This window comes from Netta rufina, assembly GCF_964035555.1.
Source record: "Netta rufina genome assembly, chromosome: 3".
Lineage (NCBI taxonomy): Eukaryota > Metazoa > Chordata > Aves > Anseriformes > Anatidae > Netta > Netta rufina.
In genome coordinates, this window is record NC_140125.1 from 114,142,810 (window position 1) to 114,165,621 (window position 22,812).

Sequence of the window (22,812 nt, forward strand, 5' to 3'; positions counted from 1 at the left end):
GATGCTTGAACTGCTTGCGTCACAGTTCATGAGGCTGTGACTATGTCACAGCTAAAACTGGCATTCTAGATAGAAAAAATCATGGATAAAACATTTGTTTTGCCTATTAACTTATCCATTTCCCTTTTAAAATTGGTATTCTTTTTCTAATAGTTTCAACTTCATTGTTTGCACATTACTGAAACAAGACCTCTTCAATATCCACCGGTTTGCTGAAGATGTTAAAGCGTTTGTCTGTGGCCAGCCTCTTGGTAACATCCCTGAGAAACAATCGCAGCTCTCTCAATGTGTTCTCTTCCTGGTCCTCCATTCGCTGTTTTTCTGCTTCTGACAGCTCACGGGCAGGACAGGGCAGTGCAAGCGGAAGAACTTCCATAGCATGAAGAGCTAGGGAAAAAAACAAGTCAGACAATGAAAGTATTAACAGTGTACAATGAAATTTGGAGTGGCATTATCTTAAAAAACATTTAATCTGCCTCATCGATACACCCTTAGCCCCACAGTTCTCCATTTTCTAAAATGAATAATCCTCCAAGCCACCCTCAAAGTAACATGCAAGAAATTTATTCTGGGCATTGAAACACTGTCACATATTATTTACAGTGTCATTTACCCACAACTTTTGAAAAAGTTAGGTATCACAAAACAAAACAGTGTGATCACATTATTATTGGTTTGACTGTAATTTAGTTTACCAGCCTGTTTCCTTCTTGGTGGGGGCATTGCTGCCTCATCAAGAATTAACCCTTTGAAAAACTGTAATCTGTCTTCTTCAGTTGGTCTTTGAATATAAAAAACCTCTTCATACTGGATTCTGAAAATACATTTCACCTAGAAAGAAAATAATGCTACATGAAAATTGAGCCTCCACTGCAAACCACACGATTAGTGATCCTACTAAAACACAAGTCACAAACTTTTCAAAGTAACTACAGGAAAGAAGATAGTAAATAAGATAGAAGATATAGTAAGCTCTACCTAAAGTTGTGCACATAGCTGAGGCAAAACAAATGCATGTAGTTCTCACAGAATTTACTGTAATAACTGAAGTCATTGCAGCCCATCATCCTAACAACGGTCAACTTTGCGGTAAAGAGAAAGAGTAGGTGAATAATTAAAGAAAATATCGAGAAAAAAATAGAAAAAGTGTGTGTACAAACACACACATATATGAACTTCAGAAACATCAACTAAGCTAAACCTTTAAACTACATGACCATGTAATTACACTGGAGTATTTTCCCAAGCAAGTTTTTCCTTAGCTTCGTCTAGATGTGCATTTGTAACCAGATACGTTATAGGAATTCCATCACTGCCTTCAAGAAAACCCATTGTGGTTCCCTTATAGAAACACTGTCACTTCTAAACATTAAGTGTATTTCAAGAACTACCTTGTCTTCTCAGCAAAGCAGAATAGAGATTATGAAAATCAGTAGCATGGAAGTACACCTCCCATTAAAGAAAATTACTAACTTTGTATCAGCATTACATTTTCAGGTAGACGTATTTTAAATTAAGTGAGAACAACAGTGCAAAGCAGTATTTTTTACATGACCATGACATGCCATGGCATATATATCCCTAATAATGCTTCCTTCCACAATAAACTTACCTCTTCAGGCAATTCACTATACATGGACTCAGAGGTAGACAGTAGAAATATAGGGGAAAAAGATGGTATATCTTGCAGCAAAGTTAGAAAAGTAGCTCTCACAGTTTCACTGACAGCTTCCCACCAATCACCAATATGAGGCATGTAAACAATACTTGGTACTGTTCTTCGAGCTTCACGAAAGATCTAATTAAAAGAAACAGTGATATTTAAACTAAGAAATTGTTATCCCTTGTGAGAAATAACATTTTTGCGGACTAGGAAGTGATTCACGTTTCTGGTATTTTGTATATGAATGTTCCAGTAAAGTAAAAATTATCTAATGATAAAGGCTTTCTGAACAAATGCTTGTGACTGTTAGCTGTACCATTCAATTATTTTATGTCAATGTGCTAGGGACTACAAAAAAACTACTTACCACGTATAATTTAAAAATTCGTTAAGACTGAACAGTCAAGATGAAAATTAAACTCGTTTGCAATCCATGAAAAAAGTCAACCACACAGTTTTAAATCCTAAAGCATATAAAACTAAGTAATTGAGCATAAAACCACTGCACACCAGTTTATACACAAGCTAATAAAACTGAACATTGGGAACCAAATACCCAGATTCAGCTTACTTGACATTAGGTATGTGACTAAGGGGTCAAGTTAGAAAAGTAATTACACTCACTAGTCAACAGAGAGATCTGAATCACGCTCTAGGGACCCTTTTATTTTAAATATTAAAATTGAAGGAGCCTATGAAAACCTGGCTTTTATCTAACATTCCAGTTAGCCACCTTTATTTAGATGCAAACAATCTGTTCCAGAATTACATAATTTATTCATTACAAGAGAATTTGAAATGTCACCTGTGCACACGATTCTTCAGGCGTTTTGGCACTGACTGAATAAAGTGCTGGCAGATCTAGCCTGTGTACAGAGAATTTTTCCAGAGTGTGCAATAGTGCTGGAGCAAGGTGCGAAGTTTGACCCGAACCCCTCTCTCCAGATAGCAGTAATCTTGGTCTGTAAGAGGTTGGCTGGTGATAAGCTGACCTGTAACAGACAATAGTTACAATTAACATGACAATGTTATCAATGGAAATATATATACATTTAAAAAAAAAATCAATTGCAGTCTTATTTGAATAGGTTTGGGGATGGTTGTTGTTTTGTTGGTGGTTTTGTTTGTTTTGCTTTTTAAAAAAAAAAAAAAAAAAAAAAAGAATCCAAAGGAGAAACAATGAACAGTAGCTTCCTACAACAGCCTAAGAAGATTCAACTAATTCGAGAACATCTCAGCACTACTCCAGGTCTCAGTAACTCCAACTTCATCTTCACTACAATTTTATTCAAACTCATCTGCATTAGTATGCACATCATTAAATTCATACAAATGTTAATTATAAGCAGTTTATTTAAAGGCAATTCCTTGATCATATAAAAAGACTTTCATGTGAATGGACTTTCAGTGAAGTTAATTATTTAGTGATGTCAAGATCAGTCTGAACTACCAAAACATCTCAACAGCAGCCTCAGGATTCCCAGGTTCACAAATTCATCCTTTACCAAAGCCATGCAACATTTCCAAAAAGAACGTAACGTTTCAATACTCTACTTAAGGACTAGGAACTGAAATAGGCCCTGGAATAATACAGTCACTGTTTATATTCTATTCTTACATTAATTAGATTTTCAAACAGAAGAAAGAAGAAAGATTTTAAAGGAAAAACTACAAAGGTAAACTTATTGTAATTTTTGGTGTCAATAATAAATCCTAAGGAGTTCAGGTAAGAATTTTTGTTTGGTTGGGTTTTTTTTGTCCTATTTTGAGGATGAGTGAAAGACAAAGAGAAGCGTTCAGTTTTTCCACGAAGAGTCTTTTCTGTTTATAGTAAATTGATTATGAAATAATACAGTTAATTTGCATTTTCTCTCATTAAGGCATTTTTTATCTGAGTATCAATCAGCTTGCGCAGTCAAACAAGACCTAATGATTTCATTTTGAGCTAAACGGTTACTAACAGCTGTGAACAGAGCTGACCTCTTTGGCTTTTCAGTTCTCATAGTGGAGGTTACAGACATAGACGACAATTATAAATACCAAGATATATTGTCAGGATTACTTACTTCACAAAAATAAGCAGAGTCTTCCAGATTATTTTACTGAGACACATCCACACAAATATATATTGTTTTTCTGTTTTCTCGTTCCCCCTCTCTCTCTCACAACAAAATCTTAAAGTATTAAAACTCTTGACCATGCACCTCTGGGAGAACTTAAATGGTTTGTAATTAAAACCTTATATTTAAGCTCAAATTTCCATAAGTGCTGTTCTGGCATCATTCTTTAGCACACAAAAAAATTTAACATTTTTCCACAAGATGGCTCTACTAAGCAGTAGAGCTATCTACTACTGAGCAGTTCTCCTAACTTCACTTTCTTTATTAAGCAGACTCCCCACAGAACATAGTAATATTTCTTTTGCTTTTAGTTTGAATAGTTTTAAACCTTCTCATTGGTAATTACTGTAGCTAATCCAATTTAAACAGGAAAGATTCAACGAAATTTCACACTTTCCAAATTTCCATGATTAACAAGGAAAAACATGTTAAAAACCCCAAAAGTATAATTATATAACCTATCCAAACAGCTGCATACACCGAAGCTCAGCAGTGCTTCAGACCAAGACAACTGGTCTGACAAACAATTTATACTGTCATTTTAACTTTTTCTACGGAGTTAACCTCTAAATCTTTTCCTCCAAAACATTTCCCAATACTTCTCCTTCCTAATTCTTAGTCTTTCAAATCAATATTGTTACAAATAGGGAATTAACATTAAGTTCCTTATTTCTAGGCCACATCTGTCTGTTGCAAGCTATTTCTGATTGCCATGTTTAGGATGTGGCCCTTCCAAAAACCGTTCCCATCTAAGAACTCTTATTTGTACACTTACATGTTTCTATCCCACGAAACCATTGCCAACGCATCTTTATTACCTCTGCTGATCTAAGAATGCCATCGTTTTATCTTTCTGGTTAGAGGCATTAGAGAAACACTTACATCGTAAAATGAAGGTAGGGTTTATGTATAGCAGCTGATGACTGTTTCTTTGGTGATCCTGAGTGACAGCTCGTCTCAAAAATCGATGAAGTATTCTCATCTTCACTATCATCTAATATTAGACTTGGTACATCTGTTCCAATAAATATATTAATTAGAGGCTTATTACTTATACTTGCAACAAACAAGGAAAGGCATTACAATTTACTTCAAAGAAATTATAACACTTATTTTCAAGAGTAGACAAAAGTCTAAATATCAAAACACAAAATAATAGATACTTCACAAAAACAAATTAAATGCTGTAGAAGTCTAATCATCATTACAATTTATTTTTAAACCATCAGGCAGAACAATTTCACAAATACAAAAAAAGTTTAACTTGTTACGCAATGCTTCCTTTAGTTTAATGTCACTGCTAATCATTCAAGGCTGACATTATAAAATCTGGAATTCCTCAGATTATATAGAATTTTGCATTTCTTTGTTACAAGTGCCCAAATTTTTACAGGTAGTCTTCTTCCAAAATTATTCTCAGCATAATCACCTGGACAGTGTGTGTTTCCAAGGGATTGTTTTCTATCCTCTGATAATTTGCCAAACGCATCAACCTACTATTTATCACAATCCACGCAACTAATTCCATGTTCATATCCAATACTTCGATCTATGCGAACTCCTTTTCTTATATATTAACATAATGAACTGAAATAATTTCTATATAGCCCTTCAGAAACAAAAAGCTAAAACACTGATCACATTCTAAAGACAGCCTAGAGGGACAAAGAACTGCTAAAAAAAAACACAAGTTTGGCATTAAATGAAAACAACCAGTTGGCAGAAGAGCCACACATTTGAACATTAGGTTCCCCTAAATTAGCTACCCAAGCTGCCATGGGATGAAGAGTAGACTGCTGCAATTAGATAATGGAAAATAAACTGTTGTGAGATCTTTATGTGCCCCTTGGAAAGGAATTTGGTTGATGTTACCCTAAATAAGCCATTCTCATTCCCTTAAGAAACCAGTCTGCATGGACAGGGTGAAAATGGCCAGTAGGAACAATGCAGATAGGAGACCTCGAGTGGAACAAAAAGCTCTGCAATGGCCAGGCAGAGCTTCTGAGAGCTGCTCTAAGTCCTGCTGCTGTGGGGTGACCACCAGACATCCTAACAGCGGCTCAAGATGGCCCCAGCCACTTTGAAAAACGGACTGCTGTGAAACAAAACCATGAAATAGAGAGACCTGAGAGTTATTCACAGATGTACCACCCACATGCTTTACCTGATCTACACAAAACCAGGTACTGCTACCCTGACCAAATGACCGCAACTGAACAAAGGAATCAAGTTCAAGGCAGTGTTGACAGCGTTGGACAGGGATGGGGTTTAACAGCTAGGCACACAGACTTACTGTCCCAGGAGAAATTGTTTAGAGACAAAAGTTCCCACATTTAGCTGTGTGATGATGTAGGAAATTGGATTCAGACTAGGCCAAGCAGAAATAATACTCTGCTGGTATGAGAGGAGGACACGACGAATCTTTTGGTGATGCAGTCATGCTTCTGACAGCCATTCCTCAGGAAGTGTAATGAAGGCTTGCAAATCCCCAAAAGTGGCCAAAATTAAGACAATATCAGGAAGTATCAGGTCAGAAGCGGCTGGACATCTAACTCAGGGCAAAGATAAAAGCCCTTCAAATCAACTGGCCGTAAGCCTCCGAACTCTTGGCTCACTGCAGACCTCAACAGGCAGAATTTTTGCTAAACCAAATGCAGACCATAGGCAACGTCCTATGTTCATGCGTCAAATATTCTGAAACAAAACTTCACAACAAAGAGAGGAAGTTCTAATTCGATTCCTTAACAATTAGACAGTCTCCAAATGAGGCTTTACCAACAGGCTGTAAGTAGAGTGGGAGATTTGGGTTTCAAGAGAGCCTAAAGCAGTCTAACCACGGCTGCAAGCTAGCTCACTTCTCCTGACCCACCACCACACACTCCCAGGCCCCATCTCATGCCAGATCCACACTTGCTGACATCTTCAGCTATCCCCCAGTCAGCAGAAAAGTAACCCAACAAAAACACTGTTTTTGGACTAGTCGGCCAGCAAAATGATTTAGTGAAGGGCCTGACACATCCATGAAGTATAAGGGACAGAGCAAAAATGCACAGCTGGGCTCGTGGAGGTGCAGCAGCCAGCACAAGGATCAGTCTAAGCTCCCAGGGCTGCAGACTGAAAGCATGCTCTGGAATAGGAAAAAAAAGTTATAGCTGTTGCAGATTTGCTTTATGATCAGGCTATTTTCAAGTTAATTACACACAAGCACAAAACTTTTTATAAAGTCGGTGGGGTGACGGTGTTCCCAAATAAGAGCAATAAACAAATATGTCACGATAAATGGTTATGAAAAACCAAGGTAACTTCTTCAACATTTAAACACCGAGAAGTGACCAGGGTAACTATTGAAGTATGGCCCTGGGAGCACAAAACACAGAGCCCATTGACTCTCTGCCAACCGAAACAGCCAGCAGCATTCCTTCTTACTCTCTGCTTCCTCGATGCACTCGCGATGCTCCCCTCGCAGCAGGGTTCTGGCACGCGTCGGACCCCTCAGTGCGTTGGATTTTACTCACTAATTTGGCAAAAAAGCTAACTTGACAGAACAGCAAATAGCTCTCAACTTGCTAACGCAGCAGAATCAGCTCAGAGGATCAGAAGTGCATCAGGCCCCTCTGAGGGGAGGAAAGCCTCAGGACTTGCTCGTTATCCAGCTGATGACCGTGACACAGGCTCAGGTATCTCGGCTAAGCACACGCTCACCTGCTGAGCTGTGAGCTCCCCGTACCATTCTTTTGCAGCCTGCTTCTGCCCCAGTAACAAGCAAGGAATTGTGGACAGGTAATTGACACTCAGCACAGGAACACTGATTGCAGGGCCTAACATGCTGAGCAAGTCTCTCGTTATTTTCTTTTGTTCCACCACCTGATTACACTCCATTATTTCTCATATTTAAATTTTAAGTCACTCAGGGGTCTTCCTTTTTTCTAGATGGCACTCGAGCCTATGGGATATTGGGCTATACAGGACAGTTTATTAAATGCTACAGCAACTGGAAATCAGCAAAAATAGTTATAAAACATCAAATGTAAGTACAGTTGGCTTGGAACAAAACGCTAAGCCAAACACACATCAGACTAGAAATACAAAAAAGCCAGCTGATTTTTTTTTTCTAAATTGAAACATGATTTGCAAAACAAAACAAATACAAACCAAAAAGCCACGTACCTTCACTTCTTTCACCCTGGCTGAATTCAGCATGAGGAAACACTTTGTGTAAAACCACAAGGAGGTTAGCGAAGGTACGTTCCAACAGTGGTCTGATCACAGGAGATAACGCATGTCCTGAAGATGTCACGGCACGTTGGGAAGCAGGCACAATATTCTGCATTGCATGATAAAAATCTTGTGCACTGAGAACTACTGAAGAAACATCGAGCTGTAGCTTCTGACTGCTCACATAAATCTGGGGGTAGCGTCGTCTCAGGGCAATCAAGGCAGCCTCAGTGCAAAGTGCTTTTATGTCAGCTCCACAGTACCCTAGTGCACAAAAAAAATAATATATATATAGAGATATCTTCCATGAAATAGCACTGTTGTGCTGCATACATTTCAAGCACACCTGAAGCTGAAAACAATCAGTAATACTTTGTTATCAGGGTCCACAAAGCATCTGCCAAAACATGTCAGGTTGTAATCCAGTGACAGTGCTGTATACCAAGAAATTATGTACAGTTACATTGAAATATGGCCAGAAATGAATCCTGTATGAAGGTTAAAATGACCTATGTTTTCACTAGATAGCGTTTATTTTCAGCCCATTGTTTTAGGTGTGTCATCGCTCTTCCTTTTTCTTCATGCTGTCTAAAGTATGTTAGCCATTTGTAACAGTTAGCACCTTTTTTTTTTATATTATTTATTTATTTATTAGAAAAAAGGCAAGGTTTGTTATACTGGATGGTCATCAAAATATTACAGAAGGAGAAAATAAGTAGTATAAAGAAAAACGGTTAATGAATACAATAAAGAAAAGAATTCTCAGGTTAAAAAAGCACACTATGGACCCTTGGGAAAAAACTGAACCATTACCATCACGGAAAATGTTTTAGATTTCTTACAGTTTTGTGATTTTACAAATATAACCAAAAATTAAAAAAAAAAACAAAACTAAAAAGCATTAGAACTTTCACTCAGTCTAGCTTCTAAATATCTACAGGTGGCTACCGATAGCTGCTTAGCCATCATTACTGAAAAACAGATTATCAAATACTGAGACTAACCACCTGTGTCTTTTGCAGTGCTAATGGCTTGGGGTTTTTCCCTAGAGCTACAAATTAGATTTCAAATTTTCCCCGTATCTCTTAGCAAAAGCTATTAATATGGCACCATATTTTGTAGCACAAAGGTCCATCTTTCAAAAGAGGTAAATTATTATTCCAGTGGGAGAAGTCTTTTAGAGAACTACAGTCACTATAGGAAAAGGTAGTGTGTTGTATAGACATACCATCACATAAGATCATGGCATTGCTAAAAAAAAAAAAAAAAGTGCAAAATGTACTAATTCATCAATTCCTTACATAAATTGTTCTTGATTTATTTATTTTTTTTTAACCAGAGCTTGCCCCCTCTCCCCACAAGGTGTTACACCATCCAAATTTTTTCTATGCCACTTTTGTATTGGTCTTTTGGAAGCACCAAGTCCAAAACTGGAGCCTGCCTTGCTTCTCGATTTGTCTGCTGGTGTTGTCAGGGCTACTGGCACACGCTTTTACAAAAACGAATATAGCAATGAGAAACAAAGTAGGTTCTGTACAGTGCGTTGAAAAATAAGAACCAATGCAATTAAAATAAGGGAGACAGACAATTTTCCTTTCCCATCTTTCAGTTATATTAATTTGGGGGGATAATAATAGAAGATGCCAACTTTTCAGCTATAAAGATAACTCAAAGTGGATGAGACTTAAAATTCCACCTGAGTTTCTCATACACGCTTGAACGTAATTCAGGAAACAATCACACAAAGAACACCATGAACATCAGACTTATTATACAACTTTTAAACTAAGCTTTCCATTTTCACAGAAAGGTTAGTAATTATAATTGTGCAGATGTGGTCAGCGCACATTGCGATTGTTACTTAAGAAGCAGCTAGCAATTCACACTCCCAAGTCACCCGAAAATTAAATATACATGTTACATTTGAAACATGTTCAAACACATCCATTTAAATCATCAGGCAACTAATTATTCTCACTACCAAGGTGGTGTTGGTTTTTTTTGGTTTTTTTTGTTTTTTTTTTTTAAACTAACCCCCATCACAAAATCAAAACCATTCAGGCACACTCCATCAACCACATGAACCTACTGAACAGTACCTCTGCATCAGAGAAATAAAAACCAGGGTTTTTCCTCTACATTTTGCTTTCTTTCAACATCAGTTGTGTGTTTCCCATTTGAATTGGTCCACTTTTCATGTAACGAGCATACTGAATTAAGCAGAAGTTTAAGGGGCACTAAACCAAAGCTTAAACCAAAGATGTGCAAGAGATACATATATGGAGCTCCAGGGGCCTGTCGCCTTAAAAACTAGTTTAGCATCTTTGGCACAAAAGATTCAGTGGCTCAGGAGCTACGTCCTTTCCAATTTTTCTATTAATAAATGCTGTAATACCACTTTCTAACAGTCTTTTTAATCACCGCTTGTGCATCTCCAAGGATTGGCAAAATTAGGAAATAATAGCCTGTAGCCTATTTTTAAAATTAAATTCTCAGGTGATCGGATACACAATTAGTCTCCGTTTCTATTTTTCATTTCTCAGGAGCAATTACATTTGAAGAGTAATAATTGGCGTCTCTTTCTGAGGGACTCTCTTGTGCACACTGTACATCCATTTCAGCAACAGGAAAACTGCAAAAATCCTGTATCTTGTGAAACACTGCAGAGTTTTTTGTTTCTAAGAAATAAACGCACACTGATTAAGACAAGAAAAAAGTAAAGTATTGACAAAGGGAACAATAAATAAAATGTGTCATGGCAAGAGTAAGTAACTTGAATTTACCTTTGTCTAAATTGAAACTTTAACTCATAACCAAGGCTCAGTGCATTTAATTCCATTTTTAAAGGATCCCACAAAGGATGATGTTCAGTTTGGTTGGCAAAACACACCGGCACACCTCAACTTAGAACTAAATTAAGTGTTCTTATCAAGAAGCCCGTTTTGTTCCACCTCTAACCACAACACTGAGCTGAGTATTTTTGACATGAAACTTTGAAAGAACAGCACAGCAAAAAAGTAGATTCCCATGTAGGTTTCCAAAGAATTTTGATCACTGAAATTTTAAAGCCATACTCTTCTACGTTTGTTGTGCATAAATTACACCCTCTCTAAACTTTCTTCTGCCCAATATCCACCCCAAAATACAACAAACTGCTGAGCTAGGTCTAACATCTGGTCTATCAATCTTGACCACTTGCAATTTCTGCAGTGAAACTCCCTACAGCTCCTCCAACGGACTGCAGGGAAAGTTCGTTACCAAAATTCAGTATAAGAGAAATGAAAAGCAATGTGAACAGTAATGCTGGAACTTCCCCTTCCAACATTACACTCAGATAGGAGAGAAAGATGCAACAATAAACCATTTCGTCACAAAACACTGCTTCAAAAATAAGCACAGAATTAGATGTGCTTAGCAAGCATCTTGATGGCTTGCTTCTTTACAATTGTATCTAATGTTATTTAAATAACCCTCTTTCTACGTTGCAAAAAGATTCATCTGCAAGATGAAGAAATTCAAACCTTTTCTGCTGCTAGCGTATTTTGCTTCCTACAAGACTGTTGTTAATAGTCTACCTAACCACAGAGTGCTGTCATTCTGAACGTGGACAATGAAGTAAGCACAAGAGATAAGCAAAGATTATAAAGTTTGGGATTGCTGTGGCCCACCTCCAGCGCACACCTACATGGCAAAACCAGCAGTAAGTACTTGTGCTTATGGAAGGCAGCAGTAAGACATCAGTGTGTGGTCTTCCGAGCAAGTCCATGTTCTCCCCAAAGCTGCTTCATTTTGTCTCACACTCAGTGCATTTATGTGGCCATTCAGTCAAGTGTGGTCTTTAATGCTCGCATACACATACACAGAAATCTCCTAACAGGTCTATAATCCGTAACACCTTGGATAAAAATCAGCCTTCAGGAAATAATCTGTATTTTGCAAGTCCTGAGGCTTTTTGCTTGTAATTTCCTTATAGTCACACCCCCAGTCTTAAATTTCTGAGTCGCAGACAGCTGCTTCCCCAAAGTCATTTACTTTGGTAGTATTTCAGCAGTTTTCTTCATCAGGATCCACACGCTCATAGGTAAGTGTTGCCAAGTTTGCTGAACTGGAGAGAGGTACAAACCATGCTGCGCAAAAAGCCTGTTGAATCTAGGCAGCTTTTCTGTGGGGGTACAGGGAGGGGCTTTAAATAGAAAAAAGAACTGTACACAAGAGGAAATGGATCAGTATGTACTCTATCAAAGTGACAAGTGGGCCAATGAGTTCAACTTGCACGGCCACAAAGAATCTGGAATGCCTGTTTAAATTATCAGTTGCTGCAGATTTCACTTAGAGAAATGATGATGCAATCTCAAGATGAAGAAGATAAACCATTCTTCAACTGTTTTAAAAGGTCTCTGTAATTGTCAAAAGATTTTAATCTTGATGTATGGAAACATTTAAATTCCAAGACACAGAATGGAGAAAATCAAGTGCACAGTGGCTGGACAACAGGAAAGCCAAAGGAAACAGAAAATGGTATTTCTTTCAGTTAGCTGACTTTTCCACAGAACAGGCTTTACTGAGCACAAAGAACGTCTTCCTATCGAACCTACAAATGGCTTTCTCTGTGGTCTGAAATTTTAAAAAACATAATTGTGTTCTCAATGCAAAAATTTGGTGAATTTTCAAAGAAAAAAAGGGGTTTTATCCCAACTATTCCCCTCTCTCCCAACTAAGCAGCATCACGTCTTTGCAAAAATCAAGCAGAATTTACATGAAATGAGTTTGGCACATGCTGTCTTATACCCGGCAAGGCTTAAATCTGGAGTTTGCTGGATAGTTATGTTTTCTCCTCACCAGAAGATGTTGAGGTCTTTGTGCATCAAAAGCGGAGGGATGCTGCTTCGATGATAGATGTCCCTGTGGATGAAGAGGATAATTCGGATGTACTGTAGCTGACTGAATGGACTGATGTTCAATTTAAAGTTCTTATTTCTCTGATGATGGATTCCAATGCACAGATATTTGAGACTGTCGTTTTTCTGAGAACTTCAGTGCTTCTCCAAGCAGATGACTGACAGAGGATGTATCTTTGCATGACAAATTGTTGAGAAGAGATTTGTAGTGCGTGTTTTAGGGTCACTTCCTCTGTTAAATTCACTATAAAAATATTTGGGTTTGTTTCTGATTAGCTTTTAAACAGCAGGTTTGTCTTGAACAACCATCCTCCATTCAGTACAGCAGGTCTTTGGGCGCTCCAAAGGTATATTTAATGTACTCATGGTGTGGTGTTTCACCCCGCCCCATCCCACCTATATCTACACTTTGGGTTTGTTCAATGCTAGCAATCTGGAAAAAAAACACCTTAACAAAGGCCGGGTAGTTTGCTGGATTTCTGTCAGAGGAGAACATGCCAGTCAAGAAAAAATGAAAAGTATGAAAAAAGCATGGATTTTTTTTCCTCCATATGTAGACAGAAAAAAAAAAAAAAACACTTCTCCCTATCCTATCTGTAGTATACTAATTTAACAGGTGGTATACCTGAAGATTCCAATTCCCATTTCTATTTGCTTCTCTTTGTGGGTATGCATCCTATATAAGGACAAGTGGAAGTTACAGAAAGGAAAAGTGATTTTATTTTACTTTCAAACAACTACTAGCTACTCTTCTTGTATTTTATTAAGACAGAAGCATGTTTTATTACAAAAAAAAAGATGTTGAAAGTACAAAAGTTTAAAAAGGTCAAAATAATAAATATCCTGATGCATTTAATATACTTTCCAAGTTTAACGCAGAAGAGAAAACATGTACAGTGAAAGTACTATCATCATAACACTCACCAACACATTTTTCAGCAAGTTCTCCTAAGAAGGGGTCTGACAATTTGGGGTTCCAATCCCTGGTATGAATTTGTAAAATGTGCTTTCGTGCCTGATTTAAAAATAAAAGTAAAAAAGTTAGCAAGCCAAACCCATGACATATTTTTTTTAATATAGTATTTATTCAAGAAAATAGCAAGTTATTTTTCCTATTTTTGGTATGTCCTTGAGCCAGATGAGATTAAACTTTGCACTCAAAGGTCTCTTGGGAACAAAGGTTTTCCAGTCTTTTAATTTTATATATAAGCATTAATTTTTTTCAGTATAACAGTTACGCATTTTAATTGCTGTTTAATCAACATCAATATTATATATGAACTGATCAGAACTCATGTTCTAGTAGGAATTATCTTAATTTTATAATTGAATCTGTAATTGCTGTATCTGTGATTAACAGCTTCTACTGTCAAATGCCTCACCAATTAATATTTTGCTGAGTAGCATAGTGCATACACATGAAGTTGGAAAGTATTTCATTTTCAAATTGTACAGAATCCAAATACATTATCTACATGTACAGTATGGGTCTTTCAAGTATAAATTCAGGCAATACTTTGGCTGAATTTTTAAAAATCTAGAATACCGAACTGAAATATTCCTGGCACAAACATAACTTTTGATTCTACATGTACAATTTTTATGTGCTTTGCAGTATACATAAAGATATTTTCTGTTACTCTAACACTTCCTAAACCCAAATATTCAGGGGTCCTAATACAGATCGATACAAAAAGAAGTTTTTAGCTAAGCAGTTCAGTTTACTGCAAACAATTTACCTCTGTTACTATTTTTAACTATATTCTGAAGATTTAAAGTTCAATGCAACTTTACGTACATTTTTAGTAAAAACACATCGATAGTGTCTTCATAAAATTTAACATACTTGTAAGAACTAATGGAAATTAGTATTTCATAAGTTTGGTTATTGACATTCAAATGTGTAATGTACAAAAAAAGCTCATTAATAAATCTACTTTGTTAAGTTTTACCTTTTGATCAGGCAAGTTGAAAAGAAATTCCCTGTCAAAACGACCAGGTCTCCTGAGTGCAGGATCTATAGAATCCAGTCTATTTGTAGCACCAATTACAACTATTTCACCTCTATTATCCAGTCCATCCATGAGGGCAAGAAGAGTAGACACAATGGAGCTAAAAGACAGTTTTCAAAAAAAAAATTATAGGGAACACTGTAATAGTTTCCTGTTTCAAATAGCAACATTTATAGCTTCAAAAACATGTTAAATTGAAATAAACCACATAACTGTTTCAAGTCTCAAATCAACAAAGAGTCTTTTGATTTAACCTGTATTAGATTTAGTATTACAACTCCAGTAAGAACTACAAATTCAAACTTCCTCCTTTATACCTTTTGGGGAATGAGAACTCAGCAAACTATTTGCTGTGTCTCTGAAAAGATCTCTTCCATTAACAGCATATGCACCATGTCATTTAGAGTTACTGTAGCACCAAGCAAAAGAAAGGTGCATCAAGATAAAGCCACATGTTTCCAATAACCTAGTCTGCTGTCCCCAAAGTCTCCTTCCTGTTCTCCTTATTTGATTTGAATGAAATCTATATACAAAATGCCACCACCCATAAAATGCACTATTTTTTCATTGTGATAAAAAGCACGGCAAAATTGAGATTGAAGGCAATCAGAAAGACAAGTACATCAAAAAGTAAACTTCTACAAAAATGTTTCAAAAAAAAAAAAAATGATATGGCAGTAACTCAGGATAAATTTCCGTATCATCCAGTATCAAAAGGATAGAAGTATTCAGTTCATTCACAGAACATTACAATTTAAAATTTTAGAACAAAAAAGTGTTTTCAACAGGTTATTCCATTGGCATGGTAACAGAATCTGTTTACAGTATAAAACCAGCAAGCAAAGGGAAAGCTATGGGAATCTTTAGTTGATAATACAGCTGAAAGGTCACTTCCATTAGAAGCTGATTCCCAGCAAATTGCAGTCTGTCTGAAAATCTGAAAAGGTAACTTTCCAGAACATAAAATCTCAATCTGTCCTTTCTAGTGTAACTACTGTTAGGCAAAAGTAAAAATCCTTCTTGGAAACTGAATAAAATCATACTTTAGAGTTTACCAAGACAATGTATTTTCCCTGGTAGCACATGAAGAATAGTACCTGTGAATCTGATCTTGTCTACTAGAACGAACTGGAGCCAAGCCATCTATTTCATCAAAGAAGATTATAGAGGGTCTCATCAAGTATGCCTGGTGTGCAAAAAAATTGAATTCACTGTTAATTCATAGTTACTCCATTAACACTGAAAACAGTTTATTTTGATTACAAAGCAATAACATGCTAAACTAGCACACATATTGAAATACCTGTGGTAAAAGGTGTACTCTGAAAACAAAACTGAATTTTCAACTACCGTACTGCTTTGGACAAAGCAAAAAGACTGCATTCTCCTTTGAATAAGCAAGATGGCACCAGTGTATCAGTTTTACTGTGTTTTGAAGATTGAAGACAGCAAAGGGAACATAAACTGAGACACCTTATACTCAGTTACAGAAAACAGCATCTTATCTGCCCATTATCCATTTGTTTGGACATGTCTGAAAACAGCTTGTTTGAGCAACTACGTTTCATTGCTTTATGTGACTCTCTTCTGTCCATCACCTTTCAAGCCAAAAAAGGATAATAAAATATACATAGCAGATGCAATCCTGCATCCTCCTTTAAGGAGCAGATCTTGAACATGCCAGCTAAACTCAAACTCACTGATTTACATTAATTTTTTTTCAATTTTCACCCAAACTACTTTGTCTACTTCATTAATGGACAAGTTCAGGAACGTTTTCCTCTCAGTTTTCAAAGTCAAAAAATGTTGTCGTTTCAGTATTCCTTTATTATTTCAACTAAATATATAAATTGGACAAAGCCTGCCTGATTAACGAAAACACTTTAGTTTCATTTGCAAATAATATGGACTGCCTAGAACACAGTGCAGCAACAAAACAAAAAAGCACACAGAGAACATATATTAAAAATATGTATTTTTTCTAACCTGATCAAAAAGGAGTCGAAGCTGACGTTCAGATTCACCAACCCACTTACTGAGACAGTCTGCTCCTTTCCTCATAAAGAAAGCCACCTTTTTGTCTCCTTGACTGCATTCATTAGCTAGAGCTCTAGCTACCAAGGTTTTACCTGTTCCAGGAGGACCATAGAATAAACAGCCCCTGAAGATAAATGGATCAACACAGTCACAAACTTATTTTACGTCTCCTGAAAAACTCCAAGTCAAATTTTATAATGAAGACAGGGAGCCTGGAGAAGAAAGACTTAAGTTCTATTATTATTACATAGCATATTCAACATGACTTCTTAAGACATGTATGTTTTATGCTTTCATATCAGTAGATCTTTGCTTTGTAAAGCACATCAGTCAGAAGGATCTTAAGCTTCCAAAGGATTGCTTTACTCTAGTTAAATACTTCCTGAAATAGTGTATCTTTGTTAATACTTCAGTCAATTTTTATTACTTCTTTGGAGTGATGTATTTCCTTTAAATGACAAAAATATCTCAAAATTTTCAATTTACTTATGTATACCCATTTAAATCTCTAACTGAAGTGACTGACTGTCATTAAAACCATAATATACCGTTACTGAGATTACTTCTATAAAAGAAACATGAGCATTTAGCTTGGTGTAGTCAATTATTTGATAACAGTCATTTGATAATTTGATATATTTATTGATAATAATTGTATTTATTGATAATAAAGTCAAGGTACTAAGGCTGCCTTAATAGAACACTTGAGAACTCTTTCAACAAAATCACGAAGAAGTTTGCCTTACCACAAGAAAAGTAAACTAGATTTTTGTACTCTTCATCCTGCTTATTGTATTCTGATAGACAAGTGGAGTTACAGACATGTAAGTCTATTTGAACTGTAAACACTTCAGGGAAAGAATAAGTCTCCTATGTGTTTTCAAAGGAAGCATACTTCAGAGTTTAATGAAATCAAAATACAACAAGAGCAAATATACCTACCTTGGTGGCTGGATTTTGAATTTTTCAAATATTTCTGGATAGAGAAGAGGAAACACTACCATTTCCTTAAGTGCAAGGATGTGATGGCTCAATCCCCCTATACTATCAAAACGCACCTTGGAAAAAAAGCAAAGTCCATATTAGCAATGGCTTTTCACAAAAAAACCTTTACTTATAAACCAGTGCGTTTGGAAAAAGAATTGCAAATAGCAATGCATTCATCAAAAAATATTAAAATAGAAGACATCTCAAGTATAAAAAAGTTGAGAAAGTTAATTCTCAGTTACCCAGGTGACTGGTTCACAAACTAACTGTGCCAGGGATGCCTGGACAGAAATCCAGCCCACGTTGGAGAGCATTTTTAAACCCAGGCACACTGTAACATAAATATACTTGAAATACTTCTGGACGGTGGATCAGCTCTACTACTAATTCAGCAGCTTCTCCACAAACACACATCATAAACTAGTGTACATCGTTTCTAATTTTTTTTTTTTTTTTTTTTTTTTTGCTAAGCCAAGCTGAGGGTTCCTGGACTACATTCCCTTTAGTCGGATTTGTCAGCAAGGATACTGAAGATCCACACCAACATCCTGTGTGAGGTCCGCACAGTACCAACGTGGCTAGCACCATGTACAACCCCAGGTGGTCAATACACCTGTTTCTGCACTGCTCAGGATATCACAGCTTCCAGTATTACCAGTAATCAAAAACTGGCTGTAAATAAAGAAATACAGCTGAAAAATTGGTATTTGAGCTGATTGATGGTATGTATGCAGCCTGATGGGCAGCTACAGGCCAAAAGCAAATGCTTTATAGCCCAAAATAATAAACAGACAACAGCTTTAGAACAATTAAAATAGACCAAAGAGTATATAATGAATTAACTTCAACTCTAATGAGAAACTACAGTGAATTCTGCTTATGCATAACTGGGGGAAGGAAAAAAGTTTTAACTGAACGTACCGATTTATCAACAATCATAGGGTCAACATCAGCCAAGCTTGCCCCAACTTTCACACGTTCTCGTAGGATTCCACTAGCTAAGTCTTCCGCTCTGAAGTTTAAAGGTAGGCACCTGTTCAACCACAACAACAAAAAATATTGTTCTGTTTTAGTATTTTTGAGGGAATGGACAGAGACAAGAGATTGAATGGCTTCCTCCACTAAATTAAAACAGACATCAAGCTAACCAATTTTCATGCAATCGCTTAAACTTACTCATCCAATTTCAAAACTATTACTAAAAATAAGTTAGTTACAAGACTGAGATAAAAGAATTCTAGAACTAATTCTTCTATGTATCAATAAAAACAGAGTACCTAAAAAGAAACTTCCTGGTTTGATGAGGTAACCACATTTATCTTGTTATTTTGGTAATTATTGTTCCAGATCTGGTAGTTCCTTAAAGATAGTGTTATGACTGCATATATGTATTTCATTCTGGAGAGTAAGACTGGACACTATTTTGATTTAACACAAAAAAAGCTGAGCAAAAAAGGTGCACTCTCAGATCATCCTTAATCATATGCACCTGATTCAGTTTCTCGGCATATTCAAAGAAGCTTCAAGTCCTTACACGGGTACTAAACCAGGCAAAATACACAGAGTAAGGGAGAAAGAAAGGTACCAGTAACATACCAGTTACACTTGCAATTACACTTTTGATAGTTGTACATGTCTTTGGAACTCATTAGGTTGGAAAAAGGAATGATATTGCAAACGAGAGATAGAAAAAGAAGAGCATAAAAAGAAAACAGTCTTCCTACAAATATATCTAAGTACATTTACTGACAGGTGTTATAGATCTTCCACTTTTAGATAACTGGTAGGAAAATGCAAGGTAAAAAGACTGTATTTTGTGTGTGTAGAATGTACATATTGTTACAGAACAGTAAGAGATATGAAGAGTCAGCACTGGGGAGTACACTTGAAGTTACACCTGAAGTAATTGGGACCAAGTACCAACGTAAATCTAGTTACTCTGTTTTTACACCAAGAATAAAAATACATTTTAACTGACAAAGTTATGTCTTGTAAGACAGCCGAATGAAACAGATTATTTTTTTAATCTTTGGATCTTTTTTTATCACTGTTGTTAATTATCTCTTCAAAAGACTTCAAAATCTACGTTAATATATAAGTAGCAATCCTCCTACACTATGGCTGCAGGCAATCCAAGGTAGAACCAAAAAGTCTGCAGAACCGATAAAATACTAACTTATTTTCAGCAGATTTTCTGCTGAATAATAAGAATAAAACACTCCTAAAGACCAAAGATATTTTGATACCTATTTCTTGCCCTGGCCATGCTTTTAGATTTTCTTCTTTCAAAACGTTCTTCATCTGACGAAGTGGTATCGCTGCTGTGAATGGCATGCTTCTTTCTCCTATTTAAATATCAAAATAAATACAAAGCTCAGTCCTTTTCACAGTTGAACAGCCTGTTTTGATTTTTTTACAAAACAAAATTGTAACATCAAATACAGTACTGTTCACATTTAACACACACACACAAACTTGTTTTATTAAGAAGATATCAAAATACCCGGGGAGCAGGAGGGAGGGAGCAGGGCAGAAACATCATTTTTACTGTCTCAAGGATGTCCAATATCAACATGAACATTCCTATAGCAGTAGATCCCTATAAAATCCAGTCCATGTTACTTCAACAGATGTGACTAAGTAGTCAGTCCTCACATTGTTGAGTTCAAACAGCTACGTAGAAACTTCCAACCCTTAGCCAACTTTATCATAACAGAAATATCAAGGTCTCCTTACTCAGTTTGATGCTTTCCTCTATTCTTTTAAAATATTCCATACTTCCTAAAGCATATGCTCTCTTTTTATGAGGTTAAAGCAGAACAGCAGCAGCTTTACAAAGTATTACGCTAGTTTAACTTCTGAATCTAAGTAAAATTACTGTTCAAAGTATGCACGACCCATTTCTTATTGTAGTATGACAGTATTTCAGAATACTCTTTCAAAATACTAGATAATGCATATTATTACATCCTCTCTACACAAAAATACTTGTGTGTGTGAAAAAGCTCTTTTTTTTGCATGAACTAAGAAGAATCAGCTAATAGGAAAACTAATGTCTTTTTAGTGAATATAGTGAGAGTTTCATCATTTGTATGAACATGATAATACATTGATGAGCTATTTTTTGCCAAAGGAAAATTAGGCAAAACAGTTTTCAGCAAAATGATCAAAAATTAAGTGCATTTAAAAATGTATCAAAAAGAACATTATGCAACTGGAGAGAACTTCTGTAGAAGTGTAAAATACCCAGAGAAATACAGATAAAATGGAAGAGGAGCAATAAACATGTTAAAGCTAAAGGGATAATTGCCTCCAAACTCTTTGCATCTTACTAGCAATTAAAAGTTCAGAGATCATCCAACAAAACATACACTACAAGCAATAAAATTCTCCTCAAAATTATACATTACAAAGAAACTTGTAGAACCCTAAGATCCTGCTACAGAGTTAAAATTTTTTAGGCTTTGAGTAAGTTTGTTTTTACAAAAACTCATCTATTTTGTTGAATAAATCTTTTTGAGTGTTCACAAGAGAACTTGGTACGTTACAGACTTCTTTGACACGAAAGATCCAAGTCAAAAATCATGTTTGGATAACTTTATGTTAAATTGCTAATACTACTCAGATGGAACTTGAACTAGAAGAAAACAAACAAAAAACCACTCTGACTTAGTTTTTCTTCTAGAATAGAAAATGGACATTATCTAAACTGCTGCTTTGGAATTGAACACTAAATAAAAGCCTTTACAGAAAAATCTGGTGTGCAGTGCAGAATTCTTGTTCCAGTACTGGCAAAACAACCATTTCCAGTCACTTTCCAGACTGCTCATCACAAAGCTTCTAAAAAAAGCTTCATGAAACGCTGTGAAATTCACTTCTGTATGCTGATCAGGATTTGAACCTGAGATACGATTCAAGACCCATTCATAGGCATGAGTGAAAACATACAACTCAAGAATATTTTGAAAATCAGAAGCTAATAGAACCATACTTAAGGGGAGTAAACAACTACGTACCAAAAGACTGACATTTACCTGATATGGCTTCTTCTCGCAGGAGATCTGTGAATATCAAACAGTGTATTTTCCCTCTTTTTTTGGTGAGCTGGCACTGAGTAAGAGAAGTTACAGGTTTGTAACATCAGTTAAAAAAGAATGAACTAATCTAAATGCAGCTGCAAAAATGGTAGATTATTCCCTTACCAATAATTTTATCACTGTTTTCTCCATTAGCTCAAATTAAGAAAAGAAATTTCTCATCATTGCAAAATGTGGCAACTGCCGCTATGCAATTTATCTAGTTATGGATTAGTTTTATCACTCAAGAGGCAAAGAAATCAGCAGCTTTGCTATGTCTTTATTAGATGGTGGAGTTCAATTTTTGTCAAATTCTTTGCAACCCTGAGCCCAGCATATGACAGTATGTGCAAAGTCCAATGAGGCAGCAAGCACGAGAGATACTACCAAAATCCACACTTAACCACTGTTCTCAGTAGTCACATTCACATGGTGAACTAAAACAGAGGCAAGAATGAAAGTCACTAAACACTGCATGGGAGTTCTTTTAGGGATAAGGAGCAGTTATCCAATTTCCCTTCCCACACCCGTGAAATTCCTAGAAGTCAGAAAAGCAGAACTGTACAAGCACTCTTAGTTACTCACCTATTGGAGGGGCCTGATATCTTTCAACAGTTTTTCTCTGTCTTAGATTATACGGTCGGTCGTTTTCTTCTCCTTCAGCTTCTTCTGCTTCGATATCTCCATCTTCTTCCTGAGACTCTGTTGGGGGGTGGAGAGAAAACTTCAGAACTCATCTTCTTGATGCCAGAACTATCCTCACCCTAAACATTTTAATGGCCATTGAGAACTATCCCCCTCCTA

General features: G+C 36.3%; 1 protein-coding gene across 2 annotated transcripts in view; it reads right to left on the minus strand.

The window, feature by feature from the left end:
- The window catches only part of ATAD2B (ATPase family AAA domain containing 2B), an 81,536-nt gene that overhangs the window by 35,541 nt on the left and 23,183 nt on the right, over positions 1 to 22,812 (minus strand). Inside the window, exons 7-21 of one of the 2 annotated variants that reach the window (XM_084284638.1) lie at positions 22,594 to 22,710; positions 21,967 to 22,042; positions 20,179 to 20,277; positions 18,854 to 18,965; positions 17,888 to 18,003; positions 16,895 to 17,069; positions 16,006 to 16,094; positions 14,849 to 15,008; positions 13,821 to 13,911; positions 7,951 to 8,262; positions 4,666 to 4,798; positions 2,469 to 2,655; positions 1,613 to 1,798; positions 696 to 831; positions 206 to 387 (exon numbers count right to left, since the gene is read on the minus strand). In XM_084284638.1, the coding sequence (XP_084140764.1) occupies positions 206 to 387; positions 696 to 831; positions 1,613 to 1,798; positions 2,469 to 2,655; positions 4,666 to 4,798; positions 7,951 to 8,262; positions 13,821 to 13,911; positions 14,849 to 15,008; positions 16,006 to 16,094; positions 16,895 to 17,069; positions 17,888 to 18,003; positions 18,854 to 18,965; positions 20,179 to 20,277; positions 21,967 to 22,042; positions 22,594 to 22,710 (2,171 nt within the window). Of the gene's footprint in view, positions 1 to 190; positions 388 to 695; positions 832 to 1,612; positions 1,799 to 2,468; positions 2,656 to 4,665; positions 4,799 to 7,950; positions 8,263 to 13,820; positions 13,912 to 14,848; positions 15,009 to 16,005; positions 16,095 to 16,894; positions 17,070 to 17,887; positions 18,004 to 18,853; positions 18,966 to 20,178; positions 20,278 to 21,966; positions 22,043 to 22,593; positions 22,711 to 22,812 lie in introns of both variants that reach the window. The other variant, XM_084284637.1, reaches the window with a different exon arrangement.